Here is a 22890-nt window from a genome sequence, read left to right as displayed (position 1 = left end):
TATAAATCTGTTTCCTTCGTTGTTATCTCTTTCCCATTTTTATAATGCCTATTATAAACCAATTAAAGTTTAGTATTATTCGTTCCAATGAATAATGAACTTTATACTCTACGCATAAACAATGATTTTTCTAGATAGTCCTTTCAAATATTTCGAACCTATTTTTGACACATTAAAAACCTAAAATGCTTACGATTTCTCGTTAATATGCTCTTCGCCTAAATTTCAAGTGTATAGCTACATATAAGTAAATAACTAAATAAAAGATGAGAAGCCCAACTAAGAAATTCAGCGTTGGCACGTCGAAGCATGATCTCTGGGCGAAACCCTACGGATTCTGTTGCGATATTAAAGACCACGATCCAACGTTACGCCTCTTAAGGCAAGATTCTGAACCGCTTTTCCCGTACTGTGTAACTGGAGGAGGGCCCGATATCAGATTCCGCATTCAAGATGCTGATGCTGCTTCGCCTTCCGCTGCACGCAGTCAAAGGAGTGCTCAACGATCGGGTTATCGGAGCGCGCAACGAAGTGGGCACCGAAGTGGGCATCAAAGTGGGTATGAAGGTAGACGACGAAGTGGGCACCAAAGTGGGCATGAAAGTGGGCGGCGGGGTGGGTACCGAGGTAGGCAACAAGGCGTGCATGATAGCAGACGCCGGAGAAATCGAAGAGATGACGGATTTGATCAGGAGCAAAGTCAAGGCATTTACCGCAATGTTAATCCGAGAAGTGATGTCGGGAAAGGTGTCACAATTAAGGAATCTTTGGACGAGCCAATGATCTGTAGACGATGCAGGGGACCTCTGCGATGGTACTTAGAAGATGAGATTGCTGCCGCTCGCGATGAAATGATGAGCAGAAAGCAGCAAGAGTATAATACTGAACTGGACATGAATGTTAAAATCGCTATGAAAAAGGGTAAGTATGGTCAGGGTACCCATGACTGGAACAGATTATAGCTTCTTCTCAATTTTGTATATAGAAAAAGTAGCAATCGTGGGATAACATTTAATATTATTATACCTATATATACGATATATTGATGCAGTGCATCAGAAATGTATCTGTCGGTAGGTTTGAAGGGGAAAAGGCAGAGGTCAGATACAGGCACGTCGGGTTAGCTTCGGAAGCATTCGGCATCCATTACCACAAAATTAATTGACTCACGTTATGCGGTACTTAAAAGTAATAAAGTGAAACATCTGCGGGGAAAATATACTTTATTATTTAACTATTTATAGATCAGTGCTTTAATCATTATATACAGGGTGTCCCACTTTAATTTCTCCAGGTAAATATTTCGAACTTCCAAAGTTCATTCATATTTATCGAGATATTTACCTGAGGAGATTGAAGTGGCACACGTTGTATATAAAGATCAAGATTCTATTGTGAAAGAAGAAATATCTGTTCTATCTATATCAATTTTCTGTCTTTACTTATGAATGAGCTATAATTTGTCCTAGCCTCATGTCCTCGTATAGCATATATTACACAATAGTTTGATTAATGTTATTCGTACGCTTGTTGAACGGGAATAAAAGTTACACGATACACGCGACAAGTTTCATTACCAATTTTTGTTAAATAGAACGAATGAAAAGACGTAAAAGGGAGAAATTAGCCACACAGCCAAGGAAGCCCAGTGTCCAATCGAATTAAAGAATTCGCGATAGAAAGAAGGAAAAATCGACACAAGTTCTGTAACATAAAAAAAACAATATTTAAATAAAAAAAAATTTTATTGAAAATATTGAATACGTATTTTATTACCATGACTCCCGTCCGTATTATTTTTATAAACAAGATGATAAACATTTTCAAACTCGTATTAGAAGATATACTTTATTATAATATAAATGTTTACATAATCCCATATTTATTCGAAAACGCAATACTGTGAATAAACTACCCAATAGTTCTGAGACAAACGTCCTGTAGCTCCAGTAAATTATACAATTTGAAATTAGGTACATATATACACACACGCGCGCGCGCGCGGGTGTGTGTGTGTGTGTACATAAAATGAAAAGTATACGAAGTTCTGTTCTTTTACTTATTTTTATAACATACAGTCGCAAAAGCTGATTTTTTATTCTGTATTCGTAATGTTTACACTCTAGTTCGTTGAAAGCATTTACACGAGCTATGGATTGTTGCACGATAACTAAACGGTAACTGAATCGACATTTAATAGGAGAAAAATAAAAGTTTCTATTTCATATTGCCATTTGTAGAATATTTGCTAAATGATTTACATATCCATTAAGTGTATAATGCAAAGTATTTGTGAAGCATCATTACTTTTAATTACATTTCTCAATTTCTGTACCGGAAAATGTATGTAAACCTCGCATTACCATGCAACAATCTCTCGTTTTGGAAAAATAGTCCACTTCATAAGCGGTTTTCGTCGATGCGCAAATGTATGTTTATAAAAGGTAACAACTAGAACATATATTTATGGATAGTATTATTATGTCACAACGAACAATTATGAAAAGGCGTTGTATCATCAGTGAATAAAATACATGTATATCAACTATAAAATGTATTAACAATATATCACTCTTAAATGTATTTTTAATGTTATCGTTAAGCAGCGTTCAAACAAGAGAAAATCTGTTTCTTATTGACATTATTAACACGCCCATGCATGTACCTTACCTAATTAAAATTTACTTTTATTCTTATTTTTCTTATCGATATAATAAACATAGAATGGTATACTATACTTGGTATAATACAAATTAAGTCAGTTGCGAAAATCCGTTTAAATTGTATTATTGCAGATGACCTCGAAATTACTTTTTTTTTACGAAAATATTATCTTAAAAGAAAACACTATACCTGCGGCTTAATAATACAAAAATATATTCTTGCAAACGTCAATACTAAAGCACAAATTCGTATTTCTATCCGCTACGTGTAATGAAGCGTGTAACGCAAATAGCTTAAAAATAATATAACGAGAAAATTGCTACCTTCAATGTTATTTGTCTCCATAAATTTGATATAATCTCATGAAATGTCCGCCTGAACGTATAATTTTGATGTCAACTGTTTCGATATCCACATATGTTACGGGTTTTAGTATTTATTGTTGAATAATGTTAATAATAAGTATCTATTATTTTTTGTATGATTACTATTACTAATGTTGTGTTTACACAGTGTGGTTTCTTTATTTTATTTTATACGCAAAGGAATGAAACTATAAACACAAAAATTTATTTTGCATAAAGCTTTGCTAAATGAGGCATAATATCTTGAATATTACGAAGAGAGTAATTTATCGGATCTTTAAGTGATAATTTGTTTCGTAGCACGATTTTTTAATAGAAGGAAAAATATTTCCAACACATTATGTATAGAAAAGAATCTTTATTTGTCCACTAAATTGAAATACGAATAACTAGGTAGTATTCTAAAACACGTAATATCGTAAAACTTTCATATATTTATATCAGATTTATGTATAAGTTTCAAATAACAATTCAGGTATTCACTTTCTGAAAATAGAAGAATAGCTTTGAATTATTGTACCACAAATACATTCTCTATTACTCTTTGGTAAAGCACCGGAAAATATTTCATTACTGTTTTTGTAAACAGAGTTTTTAGGCTAACATAAAAAGAAAAATACGTTTAGTATAGTACAAAATCAAATAAATATATAGTAGTACTCTTAATTACGTAGTAAAAACATAAAAAATAACATAAAAATAAAAATGATTTAGACTTCAATGTGTTTTTTTTACATTTAAAGCTGCAATTTACAGTTGGGAATGTTCTTTTCTATTGAAATTTTCTTCTAACAAAGAGAGCACAGCAACATTATTTTCCGTGCATTTATAGCATCTTCTTTTATACTCTTCAAGCAAGATATTATTCATATAACCGTATTTTTTTAATTAAATGTACATCGCTATGAACTATTAAGGGGTACTCATTTTGACGTTGTTTACAATTTATGTTGAGATACAAAGTCAGTCTTTGTACATAATTATTCAGAAGTTTTCGGGGCACTCTTAGGCTGCAAAGGATCCTTACCATTATTAATCTCATTAACCTTTACAAACCCTATTGCATCAATCAATGAAGTTGTATCTTGCTTGTCGTTAGTCTTACGCTAGTTGTTTGTTATTTCTACGGATTGTACATCTGCATGCTCGTCGTGTTTGTCCGTACTTTCTATCTGAGAATCATTTTTATGACCCTCTATACTAAAATTTAGTTTATCACTGTCATGTATCTTACAGGTATCAGTATCCTTTTTCTCTTCCTCTCCAAAGCTCGCAGCAACCTCCTCCTTTAAAACTTCAGGCAAATAACTAGTTGCTACACTTTCAGCTGATTCAACTTTTAAAGATTGTTTGTCTGAAGATTCTTCTAATTTCGCTGCACCTATTTCATTATCATTGTTGCAAGATTGAGTGCCTGTGTTTGGCTGACATGTTTCTGTTTCATTCTTACGTATTTGTATTTCTGCACCTATTGCAGTAACTGGTGTTTCTACAATTTTTTTATCACTACTCTCGACATCTGATGGAATTGACGTTTTTATCTCTATGGCAGCCGTTACTGTATCTTCTTTTATTTTCGATGTACTTTCTTCATTTTGCGATAAACGATCCACTTCTATTTCATTTTTACTACTACACGATTGCACTTCAGCTTCCATTTCCAATTTCTCCGAAGCTTTTGTTATCTTTTCCACATCATTATTCACGTCTGATTCTATCTTACTATTATCACCACTAAATATTTCTTCCTCTTCTTCAGGATCATCAGACGCATTTCTCTTCATGTTCTGAACTATCTCATCTACAGTAAGTTCTATTACGGGTTTATTAGCATCCTCTGTAATCTGTTGATCTTGCTCCACAGGACTTTCTTGGAGTTCACTTATGTTTTCAGTTTGCTGCTTACACGTTCCTACTGTTTCCTCTTCGAACTTACTTATGTTTTCTGGTTGCTTCTTACATGTTTTCAATGTTTCCTCTTGGAGCTCACTTATGTATTCAGTTTGCACCTTAGATGTTTCTTCTTCGAGTTTTCTTACATATTCAGTTGGCTTCTTACATGTTTCTAATACTTCCTCTTGAAACTCACTTATGATTTCAGTTGGCTCCGTAGATATTCTCAATGTTTCCTCCTGGAGTTCACTTATATTTTCAGTTTGCTGCTTACATGTTTCCAATTTTTCCTCTTGGAACTCACTTATGCTTTCCATTGGCTCCTTACAAGTTTCTAATGTTTCCTCTTGGAACTCACTTATGATTTCAGTTGGCTCCTTAGATGTTTCCAATGGTTCCTCATGGAGTTCATTTATATTTTCAGTTTGCTGCTTACATGTTTCTAATGTTTCCTCTTGGAACTCACTTATGATTTCATTTGGCTCCTTAGATGTTTTCAATGTTTCCTCTTGGAGCTCACTTATGTACTCAGTTTGCCCCTTAGATGTTTCCTCTTGAAGTTCACTTATATTTTCAGTTTGCTGCTTACACGTTCCTACTGTTTCCTCTTCGAACTTACTTATGTTTTCCATTGGCTCTTTACATGTTTCTAATGTTTCCTCTTGGAACTCACTTATGAGTTCAGTTGGCTCCTTAGATGTTTTCAATGTTTCCTTTTGGAGTTCAGTTATGTACTCAGGTTGCTCCTTAGATGTTCCTAATATTTCCTCTTGGAACTCACTTATGATTTCAGTTGGCTCCTTAGATGTTTCCAATGTTTCCTCTTGGAATTCACTTATGATTTCAGTTGGCTCCTTATCTGTTTGCAATTTTTCATCTTGAAACTCACTTTTTATGTCTACACTTTGCTCTTCATCCGTTTGCAACGTTTCCTCCGATTTTGCCGTAGAGTTATGCACATCTTGTACAGCAAAGCTTTTGGTTTCTTCATCTTCTGTCTGATTAATTACATCTTCACTTGAATTATAATTTCCTTCGTTGCTTCCTAATGCCTGGGTTATAATTTTGTCTTCGCCCGTATCTACTTTCTCGTGGTCTTCAGAAAACGGTAACAGAATATCAACAATATTCTTTCCATTAAGACTCAACTTAATAGAGATCGGATCATTGGAGTCATCAAGGATTTCAAACTGAAACACTGTTTCTCCCTCTAAAGCAAGTTCTTCGAATTGCTTACAAGCTTCTGGAGACCAGGAACTCATATTGTCTGGTTTTTGTAGGGTGCAGTGTTTAGATAAAGTAGGAATATTTATAATATCTACAGGTAACATTCGTACTTCATTTGTAGTGGCATTATTGCCATAATCGATGTATTGAACTTCAGTACCATCGTCAGAATGAGAAATAATTTTGGCTCTGTACCACTGGTCATCTTCTGGATATTTCGCGGCACAGATCACGCCAACTTCAAACGTGGTTAATGGAAGAAAACTAGGAGCTGCCTGCAATCTGTCTAACATCATATTCAGATCTGCAGTGCTGCTCTCAGCTTGAATCCAGAATTCATCCAGCGATATGAAACGACTAATAAACGCATTCGGTGAATTCTCTTCGCCCAAGGGAGGTAGACGTTCTTCTATAACCGGTGGACAACGTTCACAGAACTCTGCGAGTAAGTCTGTTACATTTTTACCGTCTAATGTTAATTTCACCAGCGACGTTTCGTCCTCGTTCAGCACATCTAGCAAAAATATCGTTGCTCCCTCAGCCGCCAATTTGATAAATTCAGCGCAAGCCTCTTCCGACCATTCCGCGATTCCTTCCGGCACAGCTAAGCGACATTTCCTCGATAACGGCGGTACATTCGCTAGGTCATCCGGTATGGTACGAATTTCAGTGGAGGTAGCCGAATTTCCATAATCGAAGTATATGACTCGCGTGGCGTTATCATTGTGCGAGACAACACGTGCTCTGTACCAGTTGTCGTCTTCAGGATACTTGGCAACGCACAACATATTATCTTTGATTTCATCGAGTTTGGGGAACATGTCAGCCACTATAAATCTATCAGACATAACTTCTAGATCGCCAACGGACTTTTCTTCTTGTACCCAAAACTCGCTTGGAGAGTTAACGTGGCTCACAAAAGCGGAATGGGGATCCAACTCGAGGTCAACTATCTCGTCTATTAAATCATCTTCGGTGTGAATCATCACAGCATGATGCTCCTCGACTAATGTTTCGGTAACACTTTTACCATTCATCAACAAATCTACTCGTTTCGGAGCATTGTTCGCGATTATCAATGTCTGCAAGTATTCGCTGGCTGTTAATAAATTTTCAAATTTCTCGCATGTCGCGACACTCCAGTCTTCTGAATCCACAGGAATAACATCTAATCTACATTTAACCGCGTATTCCTTTATCTCCTTCCACGAGTCTGGAATCTGTCGAATACTCTCGGACTTGTTGTCAATAACGTCCGTGTTTCCGTAATCGATGAATCGAACAGTCGTAATATCCTCATCCGCGTCAAGCACCTGCGCTCTGTACCACGAGCTATCTATAGAGTACACAGCAACGCACAAACTTCCCTCTTCTAGTATTCCATCCACTTGTGGGAATTTAAGAGCTTCCACTTGAAGCTCCTTCTGCTTCTTGGAAAGATCGTCGGCATCGTCCACGCGTTGAAGCCAGAACTGACTAGGGGAATCTACGTGGGTTACGTATACATCATATTTACAACCGACTGACATATTGTGAACCTGAGATTGTCCTGCTCCTGACACTTCCTGCGATGCTAGATTATGCGAACGGAGGTTCTCACTGATCTTTTCTCCGTCATACAACAATTCCGCTACCCATCTCTTGTGTACATTACGGAAAACAGCAGTGAGATCCTTGTTTAACAAATAACTTTGTAGTATATCCAGTTGCTCGGGCACCGTGCAATTAAGTGTCACCGGTAATGACACATTGATGGCTAACTGGTATGGTTGGTAGAAGCACGGATCCAAAGCCATCACCTGGTCGCGAGTAACTTCTTCGTTATTGCCATAATCAATGAAATTCAAATAAATTCCAGTTTCTGCACATTTTATGATCTTCGCTCGATACCAGTGGCCGTCTGCGCTCTTAGCTGCACAAAGAAGATCCACCTTTGGCTCCACCAATTTTCCAGAAGCCGCATAATACTGATCGAGTGCTTCGATTAAATTTTTGTCCAATGCGTAATCTGCGTTACGCTGTAGCCATATGCTGGCAGAATGATCTGCGTATGATACTAAGACTTTATGAGTGGAACTTAGAAGAGGCATTGGGCATACAGGTGATATCTCTTCATCGGTGTCTTCGGATATATTTATTTTCTTACCCGACGGATCGAACAATTTCACGATGAGCCTGTAAGTATAAAAACTTGTAATATAGATATAGAAACGTATAAATCGTGTAAATTATTCTTCTTTGATATTACTTTATAAATTCAGAATTAGATTTACCTGTTATTGTCAACCTCGTCGATGTACATGATTACTTCTTTCCCTTCTACGCGTTCTTTCAACATAGCGTTTACTTCGGGAGAAGATGTAATATTTTTAAGGGCACATTCTATTGCTTGATTCTGCATAACTGCAAGCTCTCCTGGCAAAGCTAACACCTGGATGACAGAATATAATACTAATGATCATCGGATATCATCATACGCCACTTGACTTAAACGAAAGCAATATAAAAGAAGATAATACAAAAGTATTTTTATTGTAACGAATATTGAGCTGTGTCTTATTTTAAGTATTTATCATTGTCAGGCACTTTTCGCTTAATATGAATGAAGCAATGCAATATTAGTTCATATGGGTTCGTACTTTGTATATTTAATAGCCTTAGTAGAACTGATATAAAAGTTTTGAATTTGCCAAAATTTACATTACATCATTGCATTAGTATCTTTCACTGCAGCAAGTATGGTATTAAATAACTTCTACTCCTAGCAATAATGTTATATTATCTACAAGTATAATGAATCTAGTATGCAAATTGATTTCGGTCCTTTAAAAAACTCACTCTATCTGAGAGAATCTCATCATATGCTCCAGTATCAATGAATTTTACATCAAAGCCTTTGGATCGTGAATGGCTACTGATCACTGCTCGCCTCCAAATTCCATTTGAACAAACCAAACAACCCGTGCCCAGGCATATTTCATGGGCTGACAATCGTTGCATCACCTGCCATTACCAACTTATCCTTACCAATATTGTTCATTTAAATCTTTTTATATAACCAATACAAGACGTTTTAATATTGAGAAAATTTCAAATATCAATTTAATAACCATCATTTGCTATTTTGGTCATTTCAATGAGAAGCATAAATAAAAAATACATGCAACAACAATATCATGTTGATATAGCCTTGATGGTTAACTGATGATTTAAACGTAATATTTCTAATACTTTGATAAATTTTGATAATACTCAACGGATTGAATATGTAATATACCAGGAAGAAGAAATTATTAAATAAAATAGTTATCCTTCGTAAATATAAAAATTGTCAGGAATTTTATCAATTATTTAGTACACACATTTAGTAATATAATGTTCAAGGCATGCAATATTAAAAGTAAAATTAAGAAACAACAAACTGTAATATTTATATGACAAAATTGTAAATGTTACAGAATGGTAACGATGAAAATCTTTGCAACCTTGAGACCAACGCTGATAAATGCAGAAATGCATTTGAAATTTCAAGTTGGCATTAAAAAATTATAGAATGCTGAAATGTAATAGGCTAACATTTTACAACATTAGCAAGAGACATTTGCACACAATTTGTACGTAAATCTTTTCGTATTACTTCTACGTACTGCAATGTAAACTTATTTAAATTTACACAATACAGTTAGTGGTACCACACACTATAGAATGGAGTAGATTACACCAAAGTTGACCTGTCTTTTGCTCCAGTAATTACAAGTTTACGAACTATTAATTAAGTCGGAAGGTAGGAATATTATTACTTATAATGAACGCAAAAATATATTATGTGTCTAATGCAACTTGGTAGTAGGAGAGTCAACACAGCATAGACGAAACATGAGACTATACTAATTCAGTTATTAATACCATACATCGTGCAATGAAATGTAAGGAATATTACGTGTTTAGAATAATGGAGATTAGTAACAGACTATTATCTCAACTGTATACAGTTTCTGAGAATAATATTTCCATGCATATTAATGCCATTATAAAAACGTATATTTGATACGTTCTGACGAGAAATATGTGGAATTGCTTACTTCGATTACTGAGCTTAATAATCAACTTGTTAATATAATACATACGTTACTGTTTATAATAATATTAAAAAATATATGAAACAAAGAAAGTGGTCGTGGTATTAGTTAAATCATTATTTCTTTGAGTCGTGAACGCATTTTCCCGCTTGCAATAATATTAAAACTACTAGATATTTCACATCACAGCTATGAATATATCATAGTTATGAATATAGTTATATACTTATGGATAATATTAAACATAAACTTGTAAAGCATACCTTAGGATCTTTGTCAGCCATGTATGTATTGACCATATTTTCGCATATAGTAGCCGTAGTAGGAAGTTGAACATAGAATTGAGATACGCTTTCTACACTCGACACTTTTACTCTAAGTGCTTGACCGCTTAAAAGATTTATATCCACTCTTTCCACGTCACATGGAATTGTTTGTGTAGTACCATTACTGCCTGTAAGCAAAATAGAAATATGAATTATGTAAAAAGTGTGTTCCAGATATTACTAAACTGCAACAACCCTTAAATTATCTTCACCTTCAATAATCTCAGTTGATTTACTCGCTGTAGCAAGTGACGCAAGCTTCTTCTCGATCAACATATTAGCTACATCGTTCCCGAAATTATTTAATGAAATTAAGTATTTATTATCTTCCATGTCGTGGAAAGTGCATTCATATTTGTCAGCATTGAAGCAACTATCAATCGCTCCTGTATTTACATTAGACCAGCTAGCACCATCCACTGGAATAATATTTTGCAAGGAACATTGAACAGCTTGTTTAGGCAGCTGCATTAACTTCTTTTCTACGGGATAAATCTTTTGAGGCGCAACCACAGCACTATTCCCAAAATCTATGTACTGTACGAAATGACCGCCCAGTTTATTCAACTCTATGACTTCTGCGCGATACAGAGCTCCATCCTCGGAGAATATTGCTATAACAGGCGATCCAATCTAAAAGTAACAACAGAAATGTATTTATGATACTCTAAAAAGGGTATACAAACTCGCAACTAATTATATAAATTAATAGTTATACTTGTAACGCGTTGAAGACGGGTTCTCTACCAACGTATATCTTTTGAATGTCTTTCATCATTGTCCTAAACTCGCTTTCATTATCGAGCGTCTGACAATAGAAATTGTTAGGATTTGTGAACCATGTAACGATCACGTCTTTCTTAGATCCAGACGCGTGTGAAATTGTCGCCCATTCTGAATTCAGAGGTGCATAATCAGGTTCAGTCGACTGTTTCGCGTTGGCAGTATATTTTCTGCGAGATATCGCATTTTCCTTCGCTTTCAATAAGTCGATGTCTTTACAGAATACTTCGTTTATGTAGTTACTTTCTGGGCAATCTTCAACAACTTCTCGTAACAGGACAGCGTACACACCATTTTCCTCAGTTATAAATTCTGCTTCTAACGTTTTCCCGTTAACTTTATCTTCAAAGAGTTTCGTCTCATTCGGGTCAGGAGTATCATGTTTCATAGCGAATAATTTACAATGCACAGCTTGTGCTGGTAGCTTCACGAATTCCTTTTCGACGGTTTTAATTTTATCCAATTCGACTGTTTCTGTATTTCCATAGTCTATGAATTGTATAGTTGCATTATTCTCTTCGACAGATTTAACTACGGCTCTGTACCATTTCAAATCCTCCGCATATTGAGCAATGCAGTATACACCCGTGAATATTTTAGAAGCCTTCATTAATTCTCCACCGTTCTCATACGTCGACGCAATGCCTTCCATTATAGAATCCAACGCAGTGTAATCAGAACTTAATTGAACAAAAAAGTCAGACGGACTATTGGTGAAAACTACTTCGCAAGTTTTTGCAATCCCGATAACTATATTAGGAGATGGAATCTGAAATTCGTTTCTGTTTCGCATGGGGCTACATCTTCGCGCCTCCTCTGTGCTGGGAGAATTCGTGCTGTCAAACTAAAATACAAATAAATTAGTTAGTGATTTATAATTGCTAATTGTTTATCTAGAATGTAGAAATAAAAAATGTAAAGGTGCGTTTAGAATTTGAAGTTACTCTGTGAAAGTAAGGAATCTGTCTCACAGAATGCATACAATTTCAGATTAATATCTTTACTATAACAAATATATAACAAAATGTAAGGTTTCATAAGCTTTTCATAAAGTCATTAATGATATAGTAATTATTTTGAATATATTATAGCCATATCAAATGCAATCTAAGAAGCAGAGAGGAAAGCCATTTATAAAAGTACACTTGTAAATTAAATTAATTTTTCACTAAACATTAATTTCTTTATTAGTGTAAATGAATGTATTAGTAAAACGATAATTTTTGGATAAAGATAAGTATTTACTAAACGATAACTTTTTATGTATGTCATTTATAATTACAAGAAATATAAGTACATGGATATTATAATTAGCATATTGTACCTTGTTTTGTGATAGCCTGTATCCTTGTCCCTTCCTATCTTTGAACTTATTATTATTTCCATGATAAAAGTCACCTATTAATAGTTAGCATGTTTTTTATATGTGCTAAGTATCATAAGCATACATAAATCAAGAACGAAATATGAACAACTTACTATTCATTTTACCATTTTTAAAACTTCCTTCGCTGTCTTTATCGCTTGATCTGCTACTCTGATTTCTACCAGAGAATCCCTCGCGTTTGGAATAGCCACCACGACTATCACCGCGACTGTCGCCGCGACTATCACCGCGGTTATCACCGCGACTATCACCGCGACTATCACCGCGACTGTCGCCGCGACTATCACCGCGACTGTCGCCGCGACTATCACCGCGACTGTCGCCGCGACTATCACCGCGGTTATCACCGCGACTATCACCGCGATTACCCCCACCTCGTCCGTGTCTACCACTACCTTTAGATGATGTATTTGAATCTTTATCGCTCCAACTCTTGTCAGAAGAATAACTTTTCTGACCATATCCCGAACTTCTGTTTCTACTATCTCTACCTTTTCCACTTTTAAACGAATCATTATATTCATTTTTGCTGTTCCATTTATCTTTTGTGTTTCTGTTATTAGGAAAGTCATCTCTGTTAAACCTTTCATTCCGTGGATCCATACGATGGAAATTATTTTTCTCATTTCTACTTTCATGAAGCTTCCCTTCATTTGATTCATCTTTCCAAGTCTTAGATTTCCTTCTCTCTGGTGCGGTATTGCTGTACTGCGTTTCATCCCATGAATCTACCTGACTTTTCTTATGCCATTTATTCGTATTTTCACTGAAATGTAAAGATAGATTAACACTTGAAATAATATTACATTTCGATACAAATTTTGAAGTCAACTCATCAATTTGATAGTTTTTATACCAACATAAAACGAATATAATAAACGTAAAATGTTCCATTACCGCATCCAGTAATATTTTGTTTCTCACTTTTGAGAAAAATACCATCAATTGGATACAATAACGATCGTGTAATCTTCGATTCAATAAATTCTATTATACACTCGATGTTACAGGTTTTTTTTTATAATTGAGGATAATACAAGTTTTAAAAGATAAACAATATTCTTTAACAGTAAAAGTTACAGTGAATGTATGATGTAACTTTGGAAAACTAGAAAACTTAATAAGTTAAGATTTGCGAGGTTGAACCTGCGATGCAGTGAATCGCATCTTAATTCATTTGAATCGTGGTAATGAAAATTTGTATGTTTGTACATCCAGTTAAATCATTATAAATGAAAATATCTGATAATACCTTTGATTAATTTTTGCACTCATTTTCGTAGTGTGCTGGCTTTCCATATCTTGGTAGTTGGATTCGCTGGGTGACTTTTTATCAATTCCAACCATGTTCAACATTTGCGATTTAATGCTCTCCAACCTTTCGGGTTCATACAAATCTACTACTAGACCGTCCGGAGTTACATCCATCACGCGTAAACGCAAACGTTTCTCCAAAATTAAAGATTCAAACTGATTAGAAACGTCTTGGTTACGCGGTAACGATTCCCAACCATTTAAAATACATTTTATAGCTTGAGCTTGTAACTTTTTTACCAAATCGTCGTGAATAAAACGAAGAGACATTAAGGTCACAGTTTCCTCATTGCCATAATCAACATATATGACCTTCGCATTCTCCGCATTTATGCTAAGAATCTGTGCCCGGTACCTAATAATTATAAAATATGAAATCAATGCACGTGTTACTACACGACTATATATTATCAAACTAAACTTCAACACAGTACGCAACCAACCATTGATTATCATATAAAGCAGCGCAAGGAAGACCGATTCTTAGTTGTGTTAGGCTTAAAGTAGGTGCAGTTTTGCAGAACTCTGATAGGCAATTCATTATTGATTCGAGAGATTTAACGTTATTATCCAGCTGTACAAAGAACTTCGTGCAGGATTCCACAAACGAGACGTATACAATGTCTTCAGCCCCTTTCGAGAACTTCTGCGGCTCTTGATATCCAAAAGTTGTAGCTGCAGGTGTCATGACGGGTACAGGTGGGTTTGGATATGCTTGTCTCATTACGTCTTTTATATTCTTTCCCTTATCATATAAATCTCCGTACTGAACCAAAGGTGGCCCTTCTGGTGGGCGAACATGTAGAATAAGTAATTTCCCTGTGACTACTTGCTTGAAGTACTCTTTCATTTCATCCGTAACTTTTATCTCGTTTACACCGCTTAGGGTGAATCGGATAGAAAGTACTTTGGGATTAATGAAATGAGGCGGTAACTGGAAGATATCCGTGTACGGTAACACTTCTGTGTGGCCAAAGTCAACATAGTAAAGTTTACACTTGTTTTCCATTACAGACATTACAACAGCCCTGCATAATACTTTATCTAGTGTATAACGACCTAGGCACACTGAACCAGGTAACGGAGGTTCTTGCAAAGATTGTATAGGGTGGTTATTAATGTCTCTCATGAGGATACTTAATATCTGAGATGTACTCTGAAGTTGAACGGAGAACTTATGTGGGCCATCATCTACGAAAGAGACGTATACATTGTGTTTAGATGGTACATCCAAAACACGTGATTTGAATACAAGAGCTTCTTGGACAGGCGACTGCATCGCGTGTTTCTGTTGAGCTGCGCAACATAAAGGAACATTTCGTTGGTATCCGTGCATATCGTTTCCATCGCAATGTAATGGATTCAGATTCTGCATAGACGCCACTGCAGTACAATTATTGCCAACAAGATGTTTACTCGATTGTTGATACATTGGCACTTGAGGTTGTTGTATAGGTTTCGGCCTACAAAAGTATATGTAAGTTTTAATAAATGAAAATAGTTAAACAGAATTTTGATAAAATAGCATATTTCTAATCTCCAAGAACAATGTAAAGAACACATTTGATATTTTACAAGGTGAGCTTATATGAAAATGATTTTAAAAATCAGAATTACAATGCTTTGATAGATTTAACAATTAAACAAACCGCAGATTTATTTAAAATATAGTACTAAATATATATATAAAAAAGTAGGCTGTATTATTATAAAAACATATTTATATTATTTATCGTGTCTAAAGCAATATGTCTCACAAGAAGAGGACCCAAAGTATTACAAACACATTTTATCGGATTTTACGGCGAAACAAGCTAATGAAATATGGTTTTAGGTATACATAGTTAATAGTTTAAAAGATACTTAACATTAGAGTTCTGAGGAAATTTTCATATAAACATCACACAAGTACGTATATTTTTTTAAGGAATCCATTGTTGAAAAGTTAAATGCAGATTATAAAATATGTAAGGACCTCTGGCAAAATTTAGAAGTTGAATAATACTTTATTAAAGTATCTATTAATAGTGAAATGAAGAAAATACCTGAACATGTCTTGCAACGTGGCTCCTAGCGCCATGTGTCTCTTGACTAGCAATTCACTGAAGTCCTCGTTATTGTACCAAAGTTTGATAAAACGATGATTGCTGACTACCGAGTGAATCAAGATTTTGTAATCATTATACCACAAGCTTTTCTTAATCGAATCAATTATCTTGTCTTCCCAAATGCCGTTTATAGGTAGTACATGCATTAACGTAAACTCAAACGCTACAGGCGGAAAGGACTGCAGAGACTCGGAACCATGTATGTTCTCAAGAATATGAATTTCTTGAGGCGGCAGCAGTTCGATGTTACCATAATCTATGAACTGCACGACCACCATGCCATCGGCGCGTATATTAATTACTCTGGCCCGATAATATCCCTCGTTTTGAAATCTGGCACAGCAGAGTGCGTTTACGCACAGATTATTGGATTGAGGTCCAACGCAGCCCTGACTCTGAGCGAACTGCTCGACCAAGGGCAGAATCATGCGTTCCACGCATGTCGCGGAGTTCTTGTCAACTTGACCCCAGATTCTGAGGAATGTGTCCTCTGCTTCGACATGGGTCACAAAAAGGATCAACTCTGTGTTTTGTTGTATGCTCATCGCGCTTTGTAATTCTTTGTCTTCCTACGCGAAGTACTAATCTTCCCTCTACTACGTAGACCGATCCAAACGCAATCTGAAACAGCAATGTTTGTTAGATATCGCGAATGTATTTTTATTCAACCCTAACCGTTAACTGAAAGTAGGCCACATTAGCCCAGACTTATCAAATAATGCGACCGGAAGATGAGGCGATTTCAATCGTTCTATGTAAAAATACTTTTACCCCGTCGCGATGCCTTTCGCTTGTTTTCGTCTTGATAATTATTCCTCTAAATGAATTCTTGTATTTTTACCGTATTGCATCAAAGCATCGTGGAACTAATTCGCGCTTTGTTAACGACAATCATTCCGTCATTTGAATGTAATTCGATATACGGACAGCAACGATTTTCATATAATATTTCTCTTCGATCGTGATCGTCGTTTACTTTTTTGTGTACAACACTAAATAAATATGCAATTGTTACGTTTCTCGGGGCTCGCAATGTAACGTACATAAAGCCGACGTTCTTCATACAAGATATTGCGTATAAAAAAATGTATGTCACGTTGCCACTAGAAGGCATACAAACCTTTACGAACAATACACCGAACACATTTTTCTCAGCACATTTCGGTAATAAGTCATAAAGTTTGATACTCCTCTTGCAATACTTCTCTTTCTCAAATAACTTCGGAATCTGGCGGTTTACCGGCTTTTTATTAGCCACATGGAAGTTGCTTTGATTGTAGTTTTGACCAGATTTGACATGCTTCTATGGCGCGTAAATTTAATTTTTATTAATGCCAATATGGTATTAATACTTACTTTTTCATGCAATTACTGAATTTGAAAAATAATTTTGTAAATAATATTTTTGTTCTTTCGTTGAATCTTTTATATTTTTTTCATGTTACTGGTCCGTAGATTAAAAATGTGCATACATGTATGCATATATATAAATATTGATTATATTGAATCCGTTTGCGAAGTTATATATGTATTGAAATTAAATAAAAAAGGAAGATATGTAATTTATGTAATGGAAATTTTGGACATAACAACAGAAAAAACGATATTCACGTGCTGTATGTAGTACAGAGAGTTTGTTTAATGTAGTATATAAAGATGATTCATAATGCATGTCAATATACTTGAGGCTGTAAATCTACACCCTAATTTAAGTAAAAACGTCATATGAACATATATCCTATATATCTTAGTTTTCGAGATATGGATGATTAAATAAAATGTTCGAAGTACCTCGCCGCGTATCTCAACACCGGCTACTTCAAGCTTTAGTACTTCAAGACCTATCTAATATTTACAAACAATCTCCATCGATATGAAGTATCAAGTACTCAAGTTTCGGGAGGTCAGTGCCTTATGGTGCCTTATTCTTACGAGACATTATTTTCGACCGAGCGTCGAACCCGCCAAACTCACACAATGCTGGGGCGTGCTGTAGCTGGCTGTAGCGTGCGTTGTGCACGAGGCGGGCACTTCGAATATTTTCATTATCATCCATAACTCGAGAACTAATGTATATAGAACATACGTTCACATGACGTTTTCACTTTTACCCCCTGTATATTATATATTATCTGGGAATAAACGTGACAATTATTATTTAATAAAAGCATATACTTTTAATTTTTAACAACCGTTACAGTATTTGAGGATGTTGAAAGTGTGTACACGTTGCGTTTCATTACAATATACACTTTGTTAAAAATTAAACTCCCTCAAGATTTAAATAATTAATCTGCACTAGGAAAATATCTTCCTTAAATAATATTAGTTATATATTCTCTGTAATTTCACTACAGATAAAATGAATTCTCTCTTCTTTTCTTTTTGTAATATTCTTATCCGTTCACAGTAATTTTCAAATAGTTTTCACAAAATCTTTAAGTTTTTTGGCAATTTTATTAGAATAGTAACTAGAATTACTTTTCATCTTTAAATGATATATTGTACTTACATATTACGTAGGCTTTCAATTATGTTAGCATTGATCTAATCATGTAATTATACCATTAATTAGGTGTTGATTTAAAAAACATTCATCATGGAAAATGCTAAAACATCATTAGGAAATTATTTTGTACAAATCAAAGTCACATATTTACAATACTTTGTAGCAAATCAAGAAGTTCGATTAATGAAGGATAAAAGTTTTCCATTATCACAAAATATCTGTACAATCTACTGAAAGCAGTATATACTCAAAATCCTTTAATTAAACATGACTTGATTCACCAATATTTGATAATTTATTCCTCCCATGATTATTAGATCGAGTTGCATTGCAATCTAAGTAAACAGTTTCCTTGAGTCCTTTATTTCTAAAGAAGAACGAGTGAACGAAAATTGAAGTATCACAGTTTTGGATGTTATATCTACATATAATCACAAGACGCATAGCTCAAAATCATGATGGATTATAAGTCACATTAGTTCACCATAAATAGAAAGAAAATTGATTTCCGAATCACTCATCGACCTTTAGAAACATAATGCGTATGCCAGGAGGTACGTTTCTATCATATAAAGAATAATGTCGTCTCACTTTATGTGTTCGAGAAGTTAGAATTAAGTATAATACACACTAAGTAGCAAAATCTTTTGTAAAAATGATATATAGGTAATTTACAACTTGTGAAAGTGTAGAAGAAAAATAAGAGAGTAGAGGCATAGGAGAAAGTGCCTGAGGTGCGTTCTATTGTCCCCTCCAATAGGAAAGACTTTTACATAACACACCAATAAGTAAATTAACTTTCCTAATTGCACATATTTATCATTTAGAAAATGTTTTAGTATCTATAGTCGTGTTTACGTATTACTTCTGATTATGATCGCAATCTTCTGTCGAATGCGAGAAACGCTGATATGACCTTCTAACAAATACTAAATTTATTTGCAATAATACTGTTAACAGATGGACAGACAAACGTTCGACCATGTTACTTTTTAGAAGGTATTAATTTAACGAATGTTGATTAAAATAATTGCGAAATGAACGGCAGTACATACACTAGTTACGTGTGACCGTGCAAGTAGAGAAATATAGTTAGCGATCTCAGAGTATTACACTGTACATATAAGTCGATGGTATTATTACTGATGTTCGTGTAAGAAACTCGTAATTACCTTCAGCCACCTAGAATTACGAGCTTCGTAATGTTATCCGTAATAGTAATTACAAATATGATGTAGATCGAAATTAAAAAGCATTAATTGAGAAACGCAGGAGTATGGAATGATATTTTCTTCCTGGAGATTTCTTAAGGAGATGGTAAAAATGTTAAAGTACAAATATACTAATTGAACTTTTAACGCCTTAAAATAATCCAGTTCACGCGTTGTCATGAAAGACATCATTACACTTAGTTCGTTTTTAATAAGCATCACAGAGCAATATACAGATTACTTGCCAATACATCACACATACGGCCAATTTGTATATATATATATATTTATATATATACGAATCTATTATATTCCTCTTTTAATGAGATGCAAACATTTATCTCAATGAAATTAATGCTTTTAAATATGACCTTTACTCGACGAATAGCAATTGTTAGATGTTCGTAGTCATTATAATGCCGAATGAGTAGAAAGTGATTCACTTTCCGTAGCTTCCTCCAATTCATTATCAGTACTTGAAGATAAATGTTCTCTTAGAACTAAGGAACGCATTTGTTCTAATACCTGATGCAAAGAGTCCGATCTTTGTTCTAATCTGTCGTTTAGTGGCGTGGCATCGCCACTTGTTGTTCCGCCTGCTGGTGTCTGTGGTGTGTTACTTGGCGGTACTGGAGTGTTTGTACCATCTCCTGTACCTGTCAGCAGAAGATTTCATTGCTTAAAAGAAGCAACGCTAATATAAACCAATTTTTATACACGGTGTTAGAACTTCACCAAATATATTTATTAAACATTATACCCATATTATCGCTCGCAGGACTAGCTGGCCTCTCCGCGCCCCTTATTTCTCTAATAATTTCCTCATCCTGATTGTTCAGTCTTAAACCCGCAACTCCTTTCTTGGGAACATTATACAAATCACGCTTAATTCTTCTTCGTCTAGATGGATCGTTCCTACGTAACTGAAGCATGGAACCGAAATCAGCGATATAAAGGAATCCTGCGATTAATAATTCACAATTTCGTTTGCCTTGTTTATACGCAGTTTCTAATTCGTAGCTTGTACGCTGGTCGTATTGCCACCAACCTGTAACAATTTAATTCAAAATCATACAAGTTATGTTCCCCATGATGGAAAAGATTTAGCAAAATTTAAGCATCAATTGATGGAGATGCTTCGACTCGAGGAATTTGCAAAGAAAAATAACTTCTGTTTGGCGATACAGACATTTTATTAGAAACATACATTAGAACTAATTTTTATAACAAAGTAGTAGCAATTCTTATAACATTATTTCGTACAATATTTTACATGGAAAGTTATATTGAGTACTGTATAGAATTATACATAGTTATAAATGCAATAAAAAATCTATCATGTCAATTATGATGTACATGAAACATGATTACGAGTTATTTTAATCCTGAGACACCTTTGCAAGGTGCGTCTTTTATATCACGCTTGATGTTACGTTTATAACGTGGGTGATATTTTCTATACTGACATTTATTTTCAAAGTCAACTACATAAAGCATGCCACAAATTAAAATTTCGCACTGGGGTCTACCAAGCTTGTAAATAGTCTCCAAATCCCAGCTGGTCCTTGAATCATATTTCCACCAACCTATGAAGGAGTAAGATTTAAACTTATCTATACCCCGTCACATGGTGTTAACAAATAATGAAGTTATCTATCTTTTTATTCTTCATACTTTAATTGTATCTACAGGATTTTATAAATAGCACATAATGCATATCAATTTAGAAGATATTTAGCTCTATTATACTATGTTGACGATTTATTTTTAGAAAATTTAATGCTTCTTTATTTTGTTACATACAGCGTTTATGATATATATATATACACAAGGTGTCTTAAATAAGGTTGCTTTTAGAAAACTGTACGGACACCAACAAAATGTGAAATTATACTCTCTGCCTCTTCTTGGGTAGTGTGATGAGGACATCTCGTCTTTTATGCAAAAAGTTACAATGGATCATAAAAGCCAAGAAAGAACTGTTACTGCTTTTACTAATTTAGGGTTATAGCTTGAAACGTTTTATGTAAGACACCCTGTACATACACGTATCACTTTTTTTGCTTCTTATATTATAAATTTAACAATTGGGGTTAATTTATGTAAGAAAATATACTTTACCGTTTCTGCCTTCGTAAAACCATTGATACTCTTCCTCGGAGTGCTCTGATTCCTTTTGTACTTCGTCAACTTCTAACAATTGCGGTCGATCAAGGAAATCAGGAGGAATCTCTTGACGACACATCGGACACCTTTTGCTCTGATTCGCGACGCCTTTCACGCACAGGTAACAGTATACATGATTGCAAGGTAATCTTGCTGGATATATGCATGGCTGAAGGCAAACTGCACATTCTGGTACCACTATTGAGCCTGGCACAGAAAAACCAGAGAATCGAAAACATTATTTTGCCAAAGATGTAATAATAAATTCAGTTTACATTTCGCAGGAACCACTGATCCATCAATTGTAAACAATGATCGCAATAACAGGCGAATGAATTTTGTTGGGAATTACGCAAACTAAAAATCAACTTTTTCAAAAGCTTCCAGCCAAATTATGATGAAATCCAGTGGAATGATTCAAACATATCATAGATGATTGATGAAACCTGATGGAAGTGTAATGAATAACATGTTTCGAGAAATAATTTACAGCGATATGTACCTTCCTTCTCGTCAGTTTCCTTTTCTTTGTCTTTAAGCGTGCTATCTGTTTTGTCTTGAGAGTTGAGCTTCGCTTGAGCCATAATTTTACGCACAGCTTAATTTTTCATTGAGCAAAATTACTGATTTTGTATAGAAAGGGTAACGCGCGTCACATAAACGGAACCACAACAGAAAACAGAATGTCACCCGTAATTCATCTTCGTTGTTTACGACACACCAGGGGTTCTGAGTGCTAGGATTAGTTGACTGATGTATGAGAACCCCTTAAATTCACAGCCTACTTTGGCCTACTTCGTAGCAAAGTGCGCCCATTGGTAGGTAGAGTATGTATGTGTGTGTGTGTGTATGCACGAC

The 22890-nt window shown here is 34.9% G+C and overlaps 3 protein-coding genes across 9 annotated transcripts; 1 reads left to right on the top strand and 2 right to left on the bottom strand.

The window, feature by feature from the left end:
• The first annotated feature begins 121 nt into the window (after nt 1-121).
• LOC143368842 (uncharacterized) lies at nt 122-1789 on the top strand. The gene is made up of 2 exons (XM_076811975.1): nt 122-921; nt 1595-1789. Exons 1-2 carry the CDS (start codon nt 267-269, stop codon nt 1663-1665), a joined length of 726 nt encoding a protein of 241 aa, XP_076668090.1. The 5' UTR covers nt 122-266; the 3' UTR covers nt 1666-1789.
• Nucleotides 1790-1828: 39 nt separating this feature from the next.
• Nucleotides 1829-17431, bottom strand: LOC143368829 (protein tudor). 5 transcript variants are annotated; one of them, XM_076811938.1, is made up of 13 exons: nt 17267-17431; nt 16084-16767; nt 14482-15501; nt 13977-14393; nt 12817-13490; nt 12662-12735; nt 11273-12181; nt 10767-11187; nt 10492-10682; nt 8988-9152; nt 8423-8580; nt 5500-8324; nt 1829-4977 (listed from the first exon to the last, which is right to left on the bottom strand). In XM_076811938.1, exons 2-13 carry the CDS (start codon nt 16689-16691, stop codon nt 4136-4138), a joined length of 8304 nt encoding a protein of 2767 aa, XP_076668053.1. In that variant the 5' UTR covers nt 16692-16767; nt 17267-17431; the 3' UTR covers nt 1829-4135. The 5 variants fall into 5 exon arrangements, with proteins under 5 accessions (XP_076668053.1, XP_076668049.1, XP_076668051.1 ...); XM_076811934.1 differs by having other exon boundaries at nt 1829-8324; nt 17267-17429; XM_076811936.1 differs by lacking the exon at nt 17267-17431 and adding an exon at nt 16918-17218 and having other exon boundaries at nt 1829-8324.
• Nucleotides 17432-18297: 866 nt separating this feature from the next.
• On the bottom strand, nt 18298-22837 carry Rnf146 (Ring finger protein 146). 3 transcript variants are annotated; one of them, XM_076811974.1, is made up of 5 exons: nt 22535-22837; nt 21988-22239; nt 21396-21452; nt 20627-20914; nt 18298-20522 (listed from the first exon to the last, which is right to left on the bottom strand). In XM_076811974.1, exons 1-5 carry the CDS (start codon nt 22614-22616, stop codon nt 20278-20280), a joined length of 924 nt encoding a protein of 307 aa, XP_076668089.1. In that variant the 5' UTR covers nt 22617-22837; the 3' UTR covers nt 18298-20277. The 3 variants fall into 3 exon arrangements, with proteins under 3 accessions (XP_076668089.1, XP_076668088.1, XP_076668086.1); XM_076811973.1 differs by lacking the exon at nt 21396-21452 and having other exon boundaries at nt 18298-19865; nt 20393-20522; nt 22535-22833; XM_076811971.1 differs by lacking the exon at nt 21396-21452 and having other exon boundaries at nt 22535-22833.
• Nucleotides 22838-22890: the final 53 nt, after the last annotated feature.

The sequence above is a fragment of the Andrena cerasifolii genome, chromosome 5 (assembly GCF_050908995.1).
Source record: "Andrena cerasifolii isolate SP2316 chromosome 5, iyAndCera1_principal, whole genome shotgun sequence".
Lineage (NCBI taxonomy): Eukaryota > Metazoa > Arthropoda > Insecta > Hymenoptera > Andrenidae > Andrena > Andrena cerasifolii.
This window is presented reverse-complemented; position numbering and strand designations above follow the sequence as displayed.